We start from the raw sequence: 17,654 nt of genomic DNA on the forward strand, positions 1-17,654 counted from the left end.
GAACTGTTATTTAGTGTTACTTATCAATTTAGCTGTCTTAATACAAGTGTGATGACTTTTATAGGGTGAATGAAAACTTGAATTTCAGCTATTAAGATTAGAACCACTCATCAGTAGTTTCTAGCCTTTTTCACTCTGCAGACCCTTAAATATTTGCTGGTGTAGATGCTATTCAGTGGCCCATACACTAAAGCCTACTGACAATAGGCTTGCTTTTCTGAGTTTAATTTTTGCTGACCCCTTTGAAGCACCGCAAAGATCTCAAGGGACTTGTGGACTATAAGTTGATTACCCTGAATTTTCTGATTGTAACCACTTGTTATTGGATATAACGTTGTTGGGTTTTTTTTCCATTTGCATATATTTCCTTGACTTTCAATTACTGTGCTGGAAGCTGTGGTGTGTTTTTTCTCAGTATGGTCCATTGTTGGCCTCTCAGGTTTTCACACGTATTTGATCAGCTCCAATCAAACAACAAATGAAGATGTAAGTTCATAGTATATTTCTACATATATGTTTCTAAATAGTAATGAGGAAGTTTTTCTCTGTTATTCTTAGAGAAGTCATACCTGCCTGCATAGTTTTGTGAATGCCTCAGTAGGAAAGAAGGAAGTAACCTGGTCATGCTTGATTCAAAATATCAGAAGACATCTTTTGGGCTGTATTTATTGTGGCTTGAAAATGCACTGGTTACGTAGGGTGTCCATTGTGATTTACACCCACAGGACCTGTATCTTGAAATAGGAAAATATAGAAGAGAGGAGACAAAGAAACAAGTGTATCTTATACAGTAGGAAGTTACTAACTAATTTTCAGTATCTCTTGTTCACTAGGAGTCCTAAATATTCTTTGACTCAAAAATTGCTTACTGTAAAAATTGCAAAGTGTGTTGAATTCTCAAAACAGAATTTTCATCCTTTATTTTATTTTTCCTTTGAAATTTCTTTGCCAGTCTGAGGTCTGAAACCCCTGGCAAGGAGTATATCATTAATTTAAAGGTCAACTTTTGCATTTCTACAGTTGTCCTGTTTGCACATAGGTTTCCATTGTTTTCGTGTGAAATTATGTTTAACTGTGTGTGGAGGTTTCATGTATCCTCCCCTAACTAAAAGGAGATATACAAAATGAATGAAAGGAGAAAATAAAAATAGCCAGGTAGCTAATGGTATAGAAAGCTTGTTGGATTACTTGCTAAATTCCAACAAATTACTGCAAGCTTAAAATTATTTTATTGTAATTATCTGTTGTACCTTTTTTCATAGGTATCTGGCAAACATAAAAGTAGCATCTTGGGGACTGTCAAACACATGTTTTGTTATTGTTTAAGGTCACAGTTAAAATTACAAATTTTACAATAAATACCAATCAACCAGAAAAAATTTACCAAGCAGTCTCAGAATGAATTGTGCCTCAGCATCAAGTATCTGAGCAAGTAGCCTGACTGAAGAAAGCTACCTCATTAGTAAGACAGATGAGATCCTCTGGTATTCCTCGGTTGTTAGGTTTAGGCCAACATTGTCTCTCTAGATGGATCCAGCATGCTTCCACTATCCCCTCTTCCCTCAAATGTCTCTTTTGAATTGTTGAAAGTCAGATAGCAGGGAACTGCAGCGGTGTAACATGTCTGAATTTCAAGTAAACTGTTCAGTAATTTCATTTAAAGCATACATTTCCAAGTGAATACAGTAAGACATTTTACTCAGGCTTTCAAGTATCTCACAAACAGAAAAGCAAGACTAGCTAAAAGAAAACGTAGTATGTGCTAAAAGGTAGTAATGACTGCAGTTGCTTCATAATATTTTAGAGCCATTTGTGAACTTTAAGGAAGATAATGTTGTGTGGTATTGCACAGCTTGAGAACTTACTTACCCAAGAGTATGGAAAAGAGGTGCTTCATTGCTGACTTTAACGGTATGTTGCAATTGAACCTCTTCTGTAGAACACATCATGATATTTGTAAAATTAAGCTTCGGCCACTATGTTTAGATGCTGAAAATTCCTACTGTGAGTATATTCATCCTTTGAGATTTTGGGTTGTCTAAATCTATGAACGTAAAGCATGTGCTTGCTTGTAAGATTTTAAGGTCCAGCCTTTATAACAGCCCAAAGCTCTAAGCTGTTTGGAAGGTGTGATCATGGGTTTTCTCTGGTCTGCCTCTGATGTAAGTAGTATGTTGCTGCTTTGGTAACCCTTAATTTGTCTCAGCCATTTTCTGTTTTGTATTATATGTGATGCATCTTGTTCATATCTATTCAGATTAAAGGATCATGGTCAAATAAAAGAGGTAAAGAAAACTATAATCCGTACAGTTATGGCAACATCTTTACTAATTGCTGTGCTGCACTCTGTGGGCCCCTATCTCCAAGGTAAGAGTATCAAAAGTATTGTTAGTATAAATGAAGCCACATGATTATTGATGAAAAAAATATTCTTTCTGATTGCTTGAGTTCACTCAACAAAAATGAAGTTTTGTTTTACTGTCCATTAGAAGCTTTAATTAAGTTTAAGTAAAGAGATAAGTTGGTAAATTGTGGTTAAACTAGGTTAGTGACCAGATCCTGTAAAATATATTTCAGGTTGACATCTGAAATGAAAATAAACTTGCTTATCTCTTGTTTGAACTTTTGCCACTGCAGTTAATAACTTCTAGCAGTAAAAGATTTCTAGTAGTTAGCTGTTGCATGGTGGGTGATTTGAAAGTTTATTAAACTCTTACATACCCAACAAATGTGACATGATTTTAGAGTTTAGTTTATTAGCTTGATAATTGTTCATTTTTGTCTTTTCACTCTGAACTGTTTTATTTAAATGGACGGTAATTTTCCTTTATTTATAATACTCTTAATGTATATACATTAAGCTGAATTTGGTGGTCTTACACAAAAGCAATTCCAGGGAAAGCTTAATGGATTAATTTTTGCTGCATACATTTTCACTTTTGAAATCCAAAATATTTGTATATTCAAGGTTGCAGATGATTTTTCAGCTTGAACAAAATGTAATACAGAGCTGAGACTAGAGAAATAAAACTGGCAGCTGGAAAGACTTAATTCTTTCCTTATTCCAGTGCACAGTGTTTAGATAGTTTGTGTAGTACATGTACAATAGAGGCCCACTTCCTCTGTAGAGCGTGGGTGACATCTTGTAGATTATTTTTGTGGCATACTCATCAGTTGAAGCTGTTTCACTTTCTCTGGAATTATGTAGCTATGAATCTGAACTATCGAGAAGAAAGTAAGTAAATGATTTTATAGTCCAGTGGCTAAGGTGTTTCATTGGAAGTGGGATATCTGTCTTTGCTATTACGAATATCAGAGATGGTTCTTCTATGAGCAGCTGAAAGTCAACAGGAGAGGCTGACATCTTTTTCTAAGGAGACAACTGAGTTAAGATTTCCACATACTGGGGTTAACACTATAATCCCCGTGGTGAGAAAGCCCTGTCTCTGCTTCCTGCCTGTATGGATGGTGCCTGAAGCCAACCCTTTAACTCTGCCATTTTGCTTTTCATAAAAGTATGTGACATAAAAACTCAATGCCATGATTCAAATTCTTTTGTTTGACTCCAAATGGAAATCTTTATTAAAACTACATAATATTTCTCAGTATTTGAAATAGCATCTTAGGCTGATACAAGTAGCAGCACACAATTAGACCAGACTGGCATTGGCTCCTTTGTTTTAACAGAGTTCATACACTTTTTCCTAAATTCCATGTAGCAACATAACTATTTAGATGCCAAAGTATATGTAGAGTTTCTGCAGGGAGACATTTTGTGACCAACAGTAAAAATTTACTGACTGTAACATGTAAATTATAACCTTGCTTTTTTGACTTTTAATCTCAGCTGAGTCCCAAGTCACTACATAGAAATTTTGTCCCTAAATTCTGGTAAAGTGGTTTAGCAGCAATTACAGCTTAAAATTCAAAATGCTGAAGTGCCTTTGAGAATGGAATGCAGATTAAGAGAGGATCTGTAAATAATCCAAACTTTTCTCACTTCTGTTAAAGATCGTGTTAAAGATCGTGTTAAAGATCGTGTTTCTCATTTTTAAACTAATTTAAAAACCATTAAAGCAAATTTAGAATGCATTTTACATGTCCTCAACAGTGACTTTCAAATCTTAATTTGATCCATAGCTGTCAGCATAGGTCTAACTATTGTTCTGATATAGTAAATCATGTAACTTTTTTAAGCATCTGATTTTTGAAGGAGTGCTTTCCACATGGCAGATTGTAATCTCAGGTGGATTTCTAAGTGTTTTGAACGTACATAAAAACCTGTTCTACAGACCTTCATGAGGAGAGCTTAAACTGATCTCCAAGTGGTGGAAACCTCATTGACTTTTGAGAGGGGAAACACCTTAGATTTTTTGATGCATCCTGTTCTTATCTTTTAAAATTGAAGCCATCTTGACCCTTAGTGAATTTAGACGTCCCATAAATCAGCAAATAAAACCAGTGGTGTGCTGGCTTTAGCTCTCAGGTGTTTTAAGGCATTCCTGTCATTATGTCTTTGTAACTGGAACTATAAACCCTCCAGTTAAAATTTGATATCCTGTGATGAAATTTGTAGTTTTCCAGATGGGAAGTAGCATTGTTCAGGTCACATGAAAAAAAAACATTTTGGCCTATGATTAAAAATATATGGAACTAAAAATGAAAGCTATATATAATTAAGAAAAAAAATCCAACTTTAATGAATTGAAGCATAAACAGTTGAAAAGTTTTTGGTGGTTTTTTTTTATATGGAAGTGATACGAGCTAATACACAGGTAGAATACAGTACTTCAGTACTAGTGGAACTTCAGTACTAGTTCAGTACTACTGAAGTACTACTTCAGTAACTAGCAGAACCTAAGTGAGGTTTATAGTTCTCAAATTGAGAGTAAAATTGTATGTGGAATTTTAGCAAAATCTTTAGCTAGGTCAGATTATTCCATTCTATTTATTTTTTTATAATCTTATGTAGATTTTTACTTATTTTTATTAATTTCTCCACAAAACATTTTCTTAGATGGAAATAAGAAATTTTATGAGTGCATCACTTTGGTAAGAATAGTGGAGCACTGTAAGTAGTGTTAAGTAGCTGTCGTGAAACACCTGGCAAGTAAGTTGTCTGAGCAAAAGTTCCTTTTTCTTTCCTTCTAAATTTTGTGATTAAGTAGCTTTAATTTAGAGGTGTGTAAACTGATAACAACCTTCAAAATAGATGCTGATTCAAAGTGCACTAGTGAGTTTCGTAATTTGTTTCCACACCTGTGGTTTAAAATTCTTGGGTTTTGTGGTATCTGCTGGTAATCTTCTAAATCTTTTGTCTATGATAAATATCCAGAAAAGTAGCAGTACATATGACTATGTGGTGGGTAGTATTACAAGGAAACAATTGTCTTGCTTATGAGTAGAAATAAGTCTTGTACTTCAGTTGAAAAAAAAAGAGACATTTGAAGGTATTAGCGAGGTATTAAGGTCTGTTGTACAATAGAAATCTTTTCTCTTTCTTTTTATCGAGAGGAGGTAGTTATTAATTAGAAATATCTCTAACATTTTTTTCTTTATTTTGATTATTCTGTAGCTTAATTGACAGAAGAGGATTTATACAACCAGACACACCGCAATTAGCAGGACCATCAAATGGCATTACTATGTACGGGGCCACACAATCGCAGAGCAACATGGTAGGAATCATCCCATAGTGTTGTTCATCAAGATTCCTGTGAATGTTTTCCTTCTCCACTTTCATGTGAACTAATCAAGTAATAACTAACTGGATACAGCTGACACTCTGGGTGGAATGACTTGTTTATTAACACTAAAGAAAAAAAACCCAAGGCTCTTTTTGATGTATGTTTCACACAGTGTAATAGTTATTGCTCATGGATTCTAAAAAAAGAGAGGCTTTTCTACACTGTTGATTTATTGAATATACTGGCATTTTGACTTTTACTCTTGACACCTGCTGTGTTCTGAACTGGAATATTCAAGTATCGTGGACTTGCTCTGGTTCATCATTTTCCAGCTAATTGTTATTTTGTATGGCACTTTCTTCTTACCCTTATTTCCTACTTTGCTTGTACACTGCAGTTTTGCATAGACTAATGTGTTTTAAAAAGCAAAGATGAACAAAGAGGAGTTTCTAGGGGAGAAGTATGTTGAAGAAAGAGCAGGAGGACACTGAACTTCCAATGAACAAAAAATGGCAACTGGAGTGTTACAACAAAAACTTTTAAACATCTTTGAAACTGTGCCAATAGTTTTTACTTTGTTTTTTGCTGGTAGCGTTGGCTATCATAATGGAAGATAGGATTTCCAGTGCCAAGAAGAAGAGAATAACTGGAAAGAGATCTTTTTCCAAAGGCAAGCATCTTACATATGTGCCTATTTCTGAATTGTTTTCCACATATCTTCATATTATGTGGGTTCTAAGACTTTGTCAAAGAAGCCATGGTTATGGACACCCTCCCTCTGCCAAAAAAGAGGAGGCCACAAGGCCTTCTGACATAATTCAGCCTTTCTTTTGAACAAAAGAAGAAAAGACTCGCTATTCCCAGACAGATTAGTTTTAGTGTCACTGATAAACTGGTATAAAAATTTTGCTGTAGTTCCTAGCTGTTTTTATTTATTATTTTGAGGATTAAATAGAAGATTTGTTAGTCTCCTTAATGAGAAAATGTATTAAAGACACAGTATTAACTCTGAATCTTCTGCGAGGTGCAGTTTTGCAGGACAAGGTAATGCTCCATGCAAATTTTCCTCAAAAACAAATGTAACTCTGAGAAAAGAGAAAAGGTGGTTAAAAAAAAAAAAAAAAAAAAAAAAGAAAGCAAACCTCAGAAATAGCCTGAGGTCTTTCAGGGATTACCCAAACTTTCTGACTCTGTCAAGACTTTTTATTTGTGAGGATCATTAAACCACAATAAGTCCCGGGCATTACATTATCTTAACATTATAAGAATTATACTTGCATTGTAGGAAGATGCTATCATTATTACTAGTTATTAATGAGAAAATCTTGTGCCAATTTGATAGAAAATTGACTAAATTTGTCTCTAGAAATGGAGAAATCTGTTACGGCATTACTTTAAGTCAAATAGGTAGCTCTTATGATTTCAGAGTGTAATAGCTGTAAAAACACAAATTCTTCAAGGTTTTGAACTTTTCCTAGAACATTGCACTAGTCAAGCTGGGAAAGGCTTGGGTTCTTTAACAGTTATCAGAGTCACTTGGAAATGTGCAGCTTTCATTCCTGAAAATGAGCTCTCAGAAAAAGCTTGGAAAATGTAATAGGTCATGTTTGGTACAGAGGAATATCTTTAAGACTGTGATGCGATTTTTCTCAGGGTGTTATTCCTGGTCTGTATCCAAGACCAATTGGCTTCTAGTGGCAGCTGGCTATTAGCATTAAATTTCTCCCTTGAGTTTTGTTGCAAACTGTTAAAAGACCTGCTTAGTTTCCCAGTCTCTCTAGCACTATTTTCTCTTCCCTATTTAAAATCTTGCGTTCTTCCCTGAGTTGCTTGAAGCAATAAGAAATTATAAATTCATTTCCTGCTGGCAACAATGCACAGGGACATAACTTTGCCTCTGATTTCTTCTTGTTTCACACTTCCCTTTTTCTGTGTTCTGAGGTCAATGGTTTTGCTCTTCTCAGTAGATTCTGTACCTACTTCAAGGTTCCCACCTCTCCTATCTCATAAAGCAGCAAACAGCAAAACTGATTTCCCTGTTTCACAGTTTCTACCAAAAATAATTCACTTTACTGCTAGCTTAGTTGTTTTCAGCCATTCTGTACCACACTTCCTGTTCTGATTTAACTTTCGACAGAAATAATCAAGTAAAACTTCATCATTCTGTTTAAACCCTTTTCCCACTAAGTGACCCCTAGTACTTTTCCAGGCTCTGGAAACAGTATCTGTTTCTCTCAGCTTTCTTCCCGGTACAGAATCTTAGATTCCTCTGAAGAAGTTTGGGAACAGGAGCACTGGGAACACCAGCCATTCAGTTGTTCTCCCCTGAAAAGGTCTGCTGAAGCTGCTTGAGTGAAAGGCAGTAGAGTACTCTACATGGCAGAAGCATAACAAGGCATGCGGCATCCTGGTGGGTTTTTTGGGGTTTGGTTGGTTGGGTTTTTTTAGAGGAGGAATCTCAGCAAGATTCTCTAGAATCCCTCTTGCTAGAAGTTCAGATGCAAACATCAAAATTTCCTTTGTTGATTGATAGTTTAAATAGTAGACTAGCTCCTGACTAGTCCAAGCCCAAGACTCCAGTGGAAGCAGAACAGTAGAGGGAAAGGTTTCCTTTTTACCTCGTGTCCTCACTGACAAACATTAAGCAAAAGATGGAATATGATTCAGTCTTCCCTTCTGGAAGGTTGCATACCTCTTGGAAAAAAAAGGCAGAGACATAAAATGAAAAACACTTTATTGGAGCTTAGGCAGGTGGGCCACAAAGAACTGACTAGTTTGAAGGGAATGTATCTGGTACTGCAGCTTGTATTATTATGGTTTCAGATAAGGACAGGCAGAGTGAAATTCCTTGACTTAAGAACATGTGTAGATCATAGTCTTAGTCCATAAATACTTTTTAAATGGCAGAGGTTTAGCCATTTATGCATTATCAGAGATAATTACACTATGTCAACACATTGAACTCTTGAGTACAGGAAATAATTTATTAGAAATCCGAAGTGTGTTCCAGTACACCTTTATGGTATGTCTCCCTAGATTTTATTCCAGAATATATTACATCTTCTTATCTCTACATTGAATCTTACTGTCTAGATGTTATACTACCTAATCCATATAGGGTGCTAAAATGTCTCTCCTACCCATTGATATTAAAGGAAGATTTTAATGAGCATCTTCTATCACACTTGTCTTCTCTTATTCCTTCCTCTCCCTCTTTCCTTTCCTTCTCTTCCCTTCCCTCAAGTCTTTTACTCAGTGACTTGTGTCTTCCTAAATAGAATTCTTGTGCCTCACCCAACTAGCATCTGGTCATTCTTTAAATCTCTCTAGGTTGCTTAGTATTATATTCTGCTTTCATTTATTTTAATACATCTTTTAGTGTGGCATAATTTTTGCATTTAACCTCAAAATAAATATCAGGCTAAGTTTAAACTTGCCAGACACTTGCTTTCAGTGCAATACATTCTCTCTTATTCGGGATACCATTTGTGGGGCACTATTTTTGTATTTAACAGCTTCTGTGGTAATTTTGCCTGTGAGACTTTGAATATTTCATATAGGAGCTACCCTACTCATACTAGTGACTCAGTTTGTCACAATCTCAGAAAGTCAGGGTTGTTGCTATAATCAGTGCTTCATAGACCCATACTGTGATTTTTTTTTATTTTTTTTTCCATAAAAGAGCTTTTTCTCCTGTTCTCTCCTTAGTATCTCCCCTATTTTACTAAATGCTGAAGTTTTATTTACTTTTTTGAAGCCTGGAAGCATATAATTATTTTTTCCTGGTATGTTCCCAGTGTTTTTAGTCTCTTTTTCAACATAATTTGAAATTAATCTGGTAAATTCATTAGCCAGCTTCTCAATATCCTTATCCAAGTGACAAGCATGGTCACTTGGAGCTAATGATCTGTAGATCTGATATTTCCAAAGTATTCCCAATTGCATTTTATTGCTGATTATTTTTACAAGCTCTTCATTAGTTTGATTGCCCAAGTATCTCTCTTCTTAAGAATTTTTTTGCATGAAACACAGTATCACACCCATTATGAAATCATAATTTTCTCTATTTTATTCTTTCTTTCTCTTTCATTTTAAGGTTTATTTTCTTTCTACTCTGAAAAAAGTTCTTATTTCACCATAAACCCATCAGCTACCGTTACCTGGATCTGCACTTCTGTAGTATTTAGCTTTCTCTTAAAAGCCTGAGTTGATTCTTGGGTTTTGATACAGGGTATTTTATTCTTTAGTAATCCATTATGAAGGAACACAGAATCCACCTCATTCCGTGAACTTTTTTAGGGGAATTAGTTTGCTTTATTTGTACTATGATGTCTGTAGGAGTTCTCTAATGCCTTATAAAGTGATAGATTTTACTTCTGTCTGCCTCTGTGTCAGGACAGGTTTATTTCTTTGTTTTTAAGAAATTCACTTGTACTCCTGCATTCTAGGCATCTCTTGTTCAGTGCTTAGGTGGTTACTTGTGTGCCAAATTCCCTTATTTCCACTTCTCTCTCTCTCTTTTTCTGGATACAAATTCTTTAGTTAGAGTGCTTGTTTTCTTACTTATACGTACCACTGAAAATTATAGGAATCACAATAGTGCATGCGCAACATTCGTCACCAGTGAGACGTGCAGCAAAGTCCTCTCCCAAATGTTCACATCAGTATTTCTAGCACTGATCTGGAAACAGGAATCCAGCTGATCCAGGGAACTTTAACTCTGACCATCCTAGCATACTTTCTCCTTTGCTTTTCATGTTGTCATTATTAGGAGTAAGTATTTCTACCGTGACAGTACAAGGATCAGCAAGGATAGGAGCCCCACTTTGCTGGGAGTTTTACAGGTGTGTTTCCTTGTATATTTGCTGTCGTACTTCACAAATATAATTTATCATTGCCCAAAATGGAACTTAGGGCTCTTATCAAGTCAACATTACTACAGTCAACGTTGATAGAGAATTTTCATTAAAGCATTTTACTTCACAGTTAAAATTAGTTAAGGGCACATGCAGTAAATCAACTTCAGTGTTACACTTTGGATTGAGGTATGTTTTAGAAGCAATTATCTTGATTGTGCATATTTACTGCATTTTTGTTCACATCGGAGAGCAGTATCAGAGCACATGAACTAGATTTCTTTCAGAAGATGTGCTCCTGGAATGCATCCAATATGCTCTAACTATTCATGGACATTCAGTCCATAAGAACAAACAGTAGCTAGTCTGAAGTAAAATCCTTGGAACAGGTATAGTTTCCCCTTTGGCTTCAGAAGCGTTTCTCTTCATAGATCCCCTGGTGCACTGTACTACTTGCTAGTGGAGCCATTGACTTGGTGGGTTTTGTGGCTCAGTTGTTGCACAGTATCTGCAATACCATTATTTTGAGTGTGAAATCCTACAGCTGTTGGGAACAATTATACAGCTCCATCCCTCCACTCTTTACCCATCTATTGTATCCATCTGGTATGGCATTTCAGCATCCTTTCTGTTACTTCATAGCACTGTCATTCAGTGCTGTCAGTCTCCCCAAAACTTTCTGTTGTTTGTACTTTATTTGGAGATGCTAGGATAATTCAACCTTCTTTTCTCCATCTTCTGAGAACTGTAACAATTCTTTAATGTTACCAGTGTTTAGAAAATTTTTAACAAAGTTGATTTTAAATTCAAAGTAAATAATCTCTGGCTTTGGCATTAGAAATGTGAAAAAATATATTGCTATGTACAACTATGTTAACATGTATGTTTTGTGTATCTTACAAAAAAACAGATTTTCTTCAGAAAAAAAAAATCAAAAATATTGTTTCCATAGTTGTTTGTATTTATTATTTGTGAAATAAATGCAGAATTTTAGGTTTTGTCTAATTTGCTTTAATTTGTGCCTTTTGATGTGAAAATAAATACAGATATGGCTAAAATTTCTATGCACGTATATAATTGAACTTCTGTACTGGTAGAACTTATTAAACTTGTCTTACCTTCAGAATCTGCTGTTCCTCTGAAACAGCGGAAATTGTAAATGGAAAATAAAATCAGTAGATCTGACGCAAGAAGGTACTGGTGGAATAATTTCTACAGTAGATTTTTACCTATTCAGATTTCAGTGCTTGGCTTCCTTTTTTTTACAATCATAGCCTTTTTTATTCTATTTGAAATGCTGGCATTGAATAATTAATGTGATTAATAGCTGTTAATTCTTTTGGCCCTAAATTTCATCTAGTTAAGAGTGAAATATGGAATCAAGGAAAAACCACCATGCCAGCCCTATAAACAAATCTGTTTTCCTTGTTTAGTTTAGTGTTGGCTGTTGGGACTCAACAATAGTCTACCTGTATAGTATATGTTGTTTTTATCAGATGGTTTTGAGAGCTTCAGTGAACACATCTACCTTTTCTAGTATAAACCCCACTCTAGTCATTTTCAAAAGCTGTTTACAGCCTGTATTTTCCTAAGAAATTTCATGTTAATCACTGTTAAATAGAACAAAAAAAAGAAAACCTGAAATGTACCTGAATAAGAGGAGAGGCTCTAGGGAAGTGACAAGTGTATGGAAGAGGAAGAAGATATATGCAGCACCTGAAAAAGTTTTATAACACTCTGTTTAATGTAGCTTTATGAGGCTACTTTATCTTTTGGCTATTGATTCAGTTGAAATGCACTAGAGTTGGGTAAGAAGAAAATTAATTCAGACTATAAAATGAGTTCAAGTAAATTACCTTCAGCTAATTTAAAACTGTGTACTTGTATTGCCTGGAACACATTAATGATTTCCTTTTGAAGATCAGTGCTGAAGCTTCACTAAAGCAGTAAGTCAGCTGCTAACATTATTTGTTTTCAATGTACCCCAGTGGTTATAGGCATTCCTTTGTTATTTAACATGCTCTTTGGCTACTGCTTTTCAGAGAAGATGGATTTTATTGGTCTTTTTGAGGTTTGAAAATTCAGTTAACAGATCTTTAAGGTCTGCACAGTAAGGTTGGTTGAAGGGCTATAGTTTAATTGAAATAAGCAGGCGTGAATAACAGTATATTAATCAAGAATGAGTTATTCACACTGAATTACTAATTGAAAGCTTGACTTTAAAAGATGCTGACAGTTTTCTTCTTAGTAAGATACTCATGCAAGGTTTTGGCTTTATGCCTGTGAGTAATCCCTCTGAAATGATAGGGGACCACTTCAATTGTTTGGCTGGGGCAGTTCATCATCTTGTGGCAGAAAAAATTGCCTGCAACGTATATGAACTGAACTGATGTAATAGGAAGTCAGTGCATTTATCTTTCTGAAAGCATAAGTGTTGGAAAAAACATAACTGAGTAAGGATTGGACTTCGGCCTGTCAAAAAATAGCTGGTCTGGGAGTCCTAAACCACTTAGACACATTTAAAATACTACGTATTTACTGTGACCAAGTAATCTGCTTGCACACTGTGAATGTAACGTGTGTGCATCCATCATTAAGCTATTCAGTGGTGGAATTGGAGGACCTGAAAATATCAGAGGAAGCATTGATAGTGATGGTTTTCATCATGCAGTAAAGGAAGCAAAAGTCTTTCTGTGAGTTCACATTGAATATATCACAGTGGCTTATTAAACTCAAATGGGCATTTTAGGGAATTGCTGTAATGTTAGTAGCAATAGTTATGATTGGGAATATCTTGAACAGATGTCGGATTTGTAATGTCTTTCAGTAATTTGATATAGATCGAAGAAGTCAGTCGTAAAGCAGAACGTATTGCTTTAACAGAATCCTTGAAATAACAACAGTGAATAGGCATGTCTTACCTCTGGATATATTTTTTTATTCTGCTTGCTTGCTTCCAAATTTTCTTTGCTGCATTGGAGGTATAGTTCTATTCATTGATTGTAGTGTTTCTCTTGCACAGCAGAACAATAGTATGGCAAATGAATCTAACAGGATTTTGAAAATCTGCAGATGTTATAACTGATCAGGCTATGAATTAAATAAATATTGTCCTTGGAAGCTCTCAAAAATCATGCCAGTTTGTGTTAAAGAAACTTAATTTGGCAATAGGTCTACTACCCACTTAGCTTTCTGGACATTATTGAAACACCTACCTGTCATCTTGTCATCTCAAGGAATGAATGATAATTTTGTATAAACAGTTCTTAGGAATGATGTAGAGCCAAAAGCGTTCCTGGTAATACTCACTGTGCTTAACTGGATTTATACCTAATGCTGAATTTGGCTTGCTGTTGTGAAAGTGCTTGCCAGAACATTTGTGTTTTGTACCTTGATTCTTCACATTGTCAAGATTAAATCAATCAAGCCACAGCCTAAAAATCATGAAAGTTGATATCAAATTAATATCAACAATTAGGCAGTGCTGCCTAATTTCTACACATCCTATAGAGTACTGAGTATAGTGTAGTATATTCTCTAGAGTGTATATATAATGTATAAAATTGGGAGGGGGGAAATTTTTGCTCATAGAGGCCGTATTGCCAGCTATATCTTTATAAAACCACCTGCATCAAAGGAATTCTTCTGGAAAACTTCTGTAGCACCTTAATTCTGACATCTGAAGACCAATTAAAAAAAGACAGTTGCCTAGTGTTTTTGAACTTGGAAAGATGCTTGGATTATGCCTTTGGGCCTCTCTATGAACTGCTAGCTGCTCTAGGGTAAAATGAGTAGTGTGGAAGTGATTCACCTCACCTGGAATTGGGGAGGTTTTGAGGTACCCAATGCAGTTAGTTACACACGGACTGTGCAGCTAGGCTTTCCAAATGGCTTCAAACAAGAATAAGCAAAGAATTTGAACTACAGTACTCATAAAATACTATTTTAGAGGTTACCAAAATCCTTAAGTGAACACTGCAAATGTTTATCACAATTTACTTTGATGGTAATCCAAAGCACTGGCTCAGTTATGCATGCTTTTTTTTTGTTTTCCTGGGCAGCATGCAATGGGATTTTTGGGTGGCTAACCATGGAATGATACTAATGGCTTTCTTTTTTCTCTTCACATCCCATTCTTTTCCATACCTTTTTATCCATATTCTCCCTTTTTTTTGTCTGTTTTGTTTGCCTTATATGATTTTGACACCCTTCCATTCTACAGTGTGACCAAGATCAGTGCATTCAGAGCACTAAATTCGTTTTGCAGGCTGCTGCCACCCCCCTACTACAGAGTGAGCCAAGCATAACTAGTGAAGAGCTACCTTTACCAGGAAAGACTACTATCAGTGGGCCTTGTGCAACTCTAACTCTAGGGCAACCGACACCACCATCTTCTATGCCAAATCTGACATCAGATACAGGTTTGACAGACATGATACCATTAAAAGAGGAACACGAAGGTCATCAGTTTCTCACTCCTGAAGAAGCTCCGTCACCCCCTGGGATGCTACCAAGTGGAAGTCCTATTACACACAGCCATACAATGCACGTCCTGAGTCTAGCCAGCCAGGATTCATTGCATGAAGACTCAGTACGCGGTCTCGTGAAGCTTAGCTCAGTTTGAACAGTTTTTTTTGAACATTGCACCATTTCTTGGTGTCTATACAAATCTCTACTTAACAGGAATGACACTGCAGTACCACTGTAAGACTTCGTAACATGCCTATAATGGAAACTTTACGCGTAATGGAGTCTACTAAAAAGACAAGTTATTTTTTCAATGGAGCTATGCCATTTTTTTGACCAGGTTGTTAGTGGTTGGGCTTTGATGGTGACTGCATTTTATTTTTAAGCAAAACCAGAAACGGTCAATAATCTTGTTTCCTGAAGCTTGGGTACAGCAAGTTGGAATTCAGCCTGTAACAAACACCATGTACAGTACAAAAGAGAGAGATTCTTGGATGTAAGTGTCATGCTCTGTGTTCTATGCTCTTGTAATACACACTTGTTAAGGCTTACCACACTTGTGGCCAGAATGATCTGCACTTACATGTTATGCTACTAATATTTGAGATAGAAAATTACCATTCCATTTGTTAATACAGAAAAAAAAATGACTGCAGATATGGATTTGCATGCCACGCTACAGTATGTGTTACAGTGGTGTTGGTATTAAGAGAAAGTGCTGCTTTTTTATTTGTGACTTTCAAAGTGCTGTTTCATTTAAAGACAGTGCAACAAACAAATTAATGGACTATATTATTTTTTCAATTTATTAAAGTTTATTTTAAATTAATCAGTGGTGCCTAGAAGATGGAGAGTTACTGATTTGATCATGTTGCATATCATTTAACCTTCTGTTTAAGTGTTTAGAGTGAGGTATTGTGTTGTGCCATACCACAAGATTCTTCCACTCCCTAATGTGATACAATTACCTGTGGACCTCCAATAAAATGACATCCTCTATTTCTTGGACATGTGTACAGTTATCCTTGCACAGTTTTCCTGGGGAAAAGAGGGGTAAATCATGATTTGTTGACATAATTTGTAAAGATTTGACTGGAATATGTTTACATAATGAAATCAGAGCTATGGAGGAAGAGCTGGTTACAATTAGGATTGCTTCAGCATCTTTTGTGGTTTTGTTTGAGATGTGTATTTGTTCCCATAAGAAGTCTTTATTTGGAAACAGTAGAGTTAGCTCTGCTTGGACTGTAATTCTGTGTTCCTTATCATATGGCTAAAGGGTGAGGGACTTAAGATTCAAGGCAAAGATAGACAGCTTAGTAAAGTAATATTAAATGGTTAACAATAGACTTAGCTGCCCCCAGCTATCATCCTCCATTTGTATTTGTCCTTTAATATTTTCAATTGAAATCTTGTTTTCATAGAATTCTTCTGTGCTTTTTTGTTTGATTGTTTGTTTAAGTAAAGCACAATGAAAAGGTTAAAGAGATTTTTATAATTATTTTTTGTGATAGCTGAAGAGAACCTTAGTTAAGCTGAGGAAGTTTAATAGCTTTAATACTGTATTTATGATGCCTTTCAGGATGTGGAACCTGGATTCTTTTTTTTCCCCAGGACAAACTAAGTGCTGAGTGTGCTTTATCTGATGCTTCTATGGCATGAAAGCATTCACCAGTTAAGAAGTGTAACAGTTCTGTATTTTTCACCATGATCATTCACTGGCATCAAGCTAAAAATCTTTTTTTACTTTCATCGTTGAAATTGAAGACAATCAGCCTGCAGAAAATCAGTCACCCATGCTACTGAAGCTTCAGACAAGATACTGACAAATACCCTACTCCTCTAAGATTCCATAAGCAATCTGTTCCTATAATTGATGATACTAGCTTTGACCTAATTCAGCGGGTAGAACATAGCAACACTTTCTCTCTGTAAGTGCCGTAACGGGTCTACCAAAGAACCTCTGGCAGACAAGTCTGTCCTAGCTATTGTAGCTACCCTCCCAGCATTTTCCTGAAGCTGGGACAATTTCGAGTTCTTTCCACCAGCCAAACTGTAGTGACTGACATGTCCCAGTTGGCTGGTCTCCCAATAGGCCCCAAGTATTGGCATTTATTTCCCTGTCCGCTCTTGAAGAAGACTGAGTGATGCTCGTCATCTTGATTTCATCTTTCCCTGATATGGTTTCTCATGTACGAAGCCATGAACATCTGCATTAAAGCAGGTAACGGGTTGAGGGCTGGAGATCCTGGTCTCATAGGCCTGGGTAAAGAATCCCTGCGTTGAGTTTGTAGACCAGTACTTGACTGAATCATTTTCTCATAGGTGTCTGTGGGTAGTTAACTGTGAATGCATTACCCACTACATAGATGGACAAGTCAAATATTTTTAATGTGGTATCAAAACTTCCCGCTTGTAGCAGTAATGATGAGGATCGCTATTTTAAGGAAATTGTTCTTTTTATGTCTCCCTGAAATACCCAAGGGATTTTATGCTTCCAAGAATACCAACTTTGTGACAACACTCGTATGTCATTGCCACAAGAGAGTAGTGCAGAAAGCTGCACGTCAGCTCTGAGTTTTAACATGCAACAGAAGGGAGAAGGAGAGGATTAGTCTTTATGCTGTTTTCCATGTGAAACTTG

At 36.0% G+C, this 17,654-nt stretch overlaps 1 protein-coding gene across 4 annotated transcripts in view; it reads left to right on the forward strand.

The window, feature by feature from the left end:
* ZDHHC14 (zDHHC palmitoyltransferase 14) overlaps positions 1 to 16,002 on the forward strand; it is a 114,163-nt gene extending 98,161 nt beyond the window's left edge. For 2 of the 4 annotated variants that reach the window (XM_082305375.1, XM_082305376.1), the window contains exons 6-9: positions 384 to 486; positions 2,258 to 2,367; positions 5,576 to 5,678; positions 14,766 to 16,002. In XM_082305375.1, coding sequence (XP_082161501.1) covers positions 384 to 486; positions 2,258 to 2,367; positions 5,576 to 5,678; positions 14,766 to 15,167 — 718 coding nt within the window. In that variant the 3' untranslated portion in view covers positions 15,168 to 16,002. The remainder of the gene's footprint in view (positions 1 to 383; positions 487 to 2,257; positions 2,368 to 5,575; positions 5,679 to 14,765) is intronic. The other 2 variants (XM_082305377.1, XM_082305378.1) reach the window with 1 other exon arrangement.
* Positions 16,003 to 17,654: the final 1,652 nt, after the last annotated feature.

This window comes from Platalea leucorodia, assembly GCF_965183815.1.
Source record: "Platalea leucorodia genome assembly, chromosome: 3".
Classification (NCBI taxonomy): Eukaryota; Metazoa; Chordata; class Aves; order Pelecaniformes; family Threskiornithidae; genus Platalea; species Platalea leucorodia.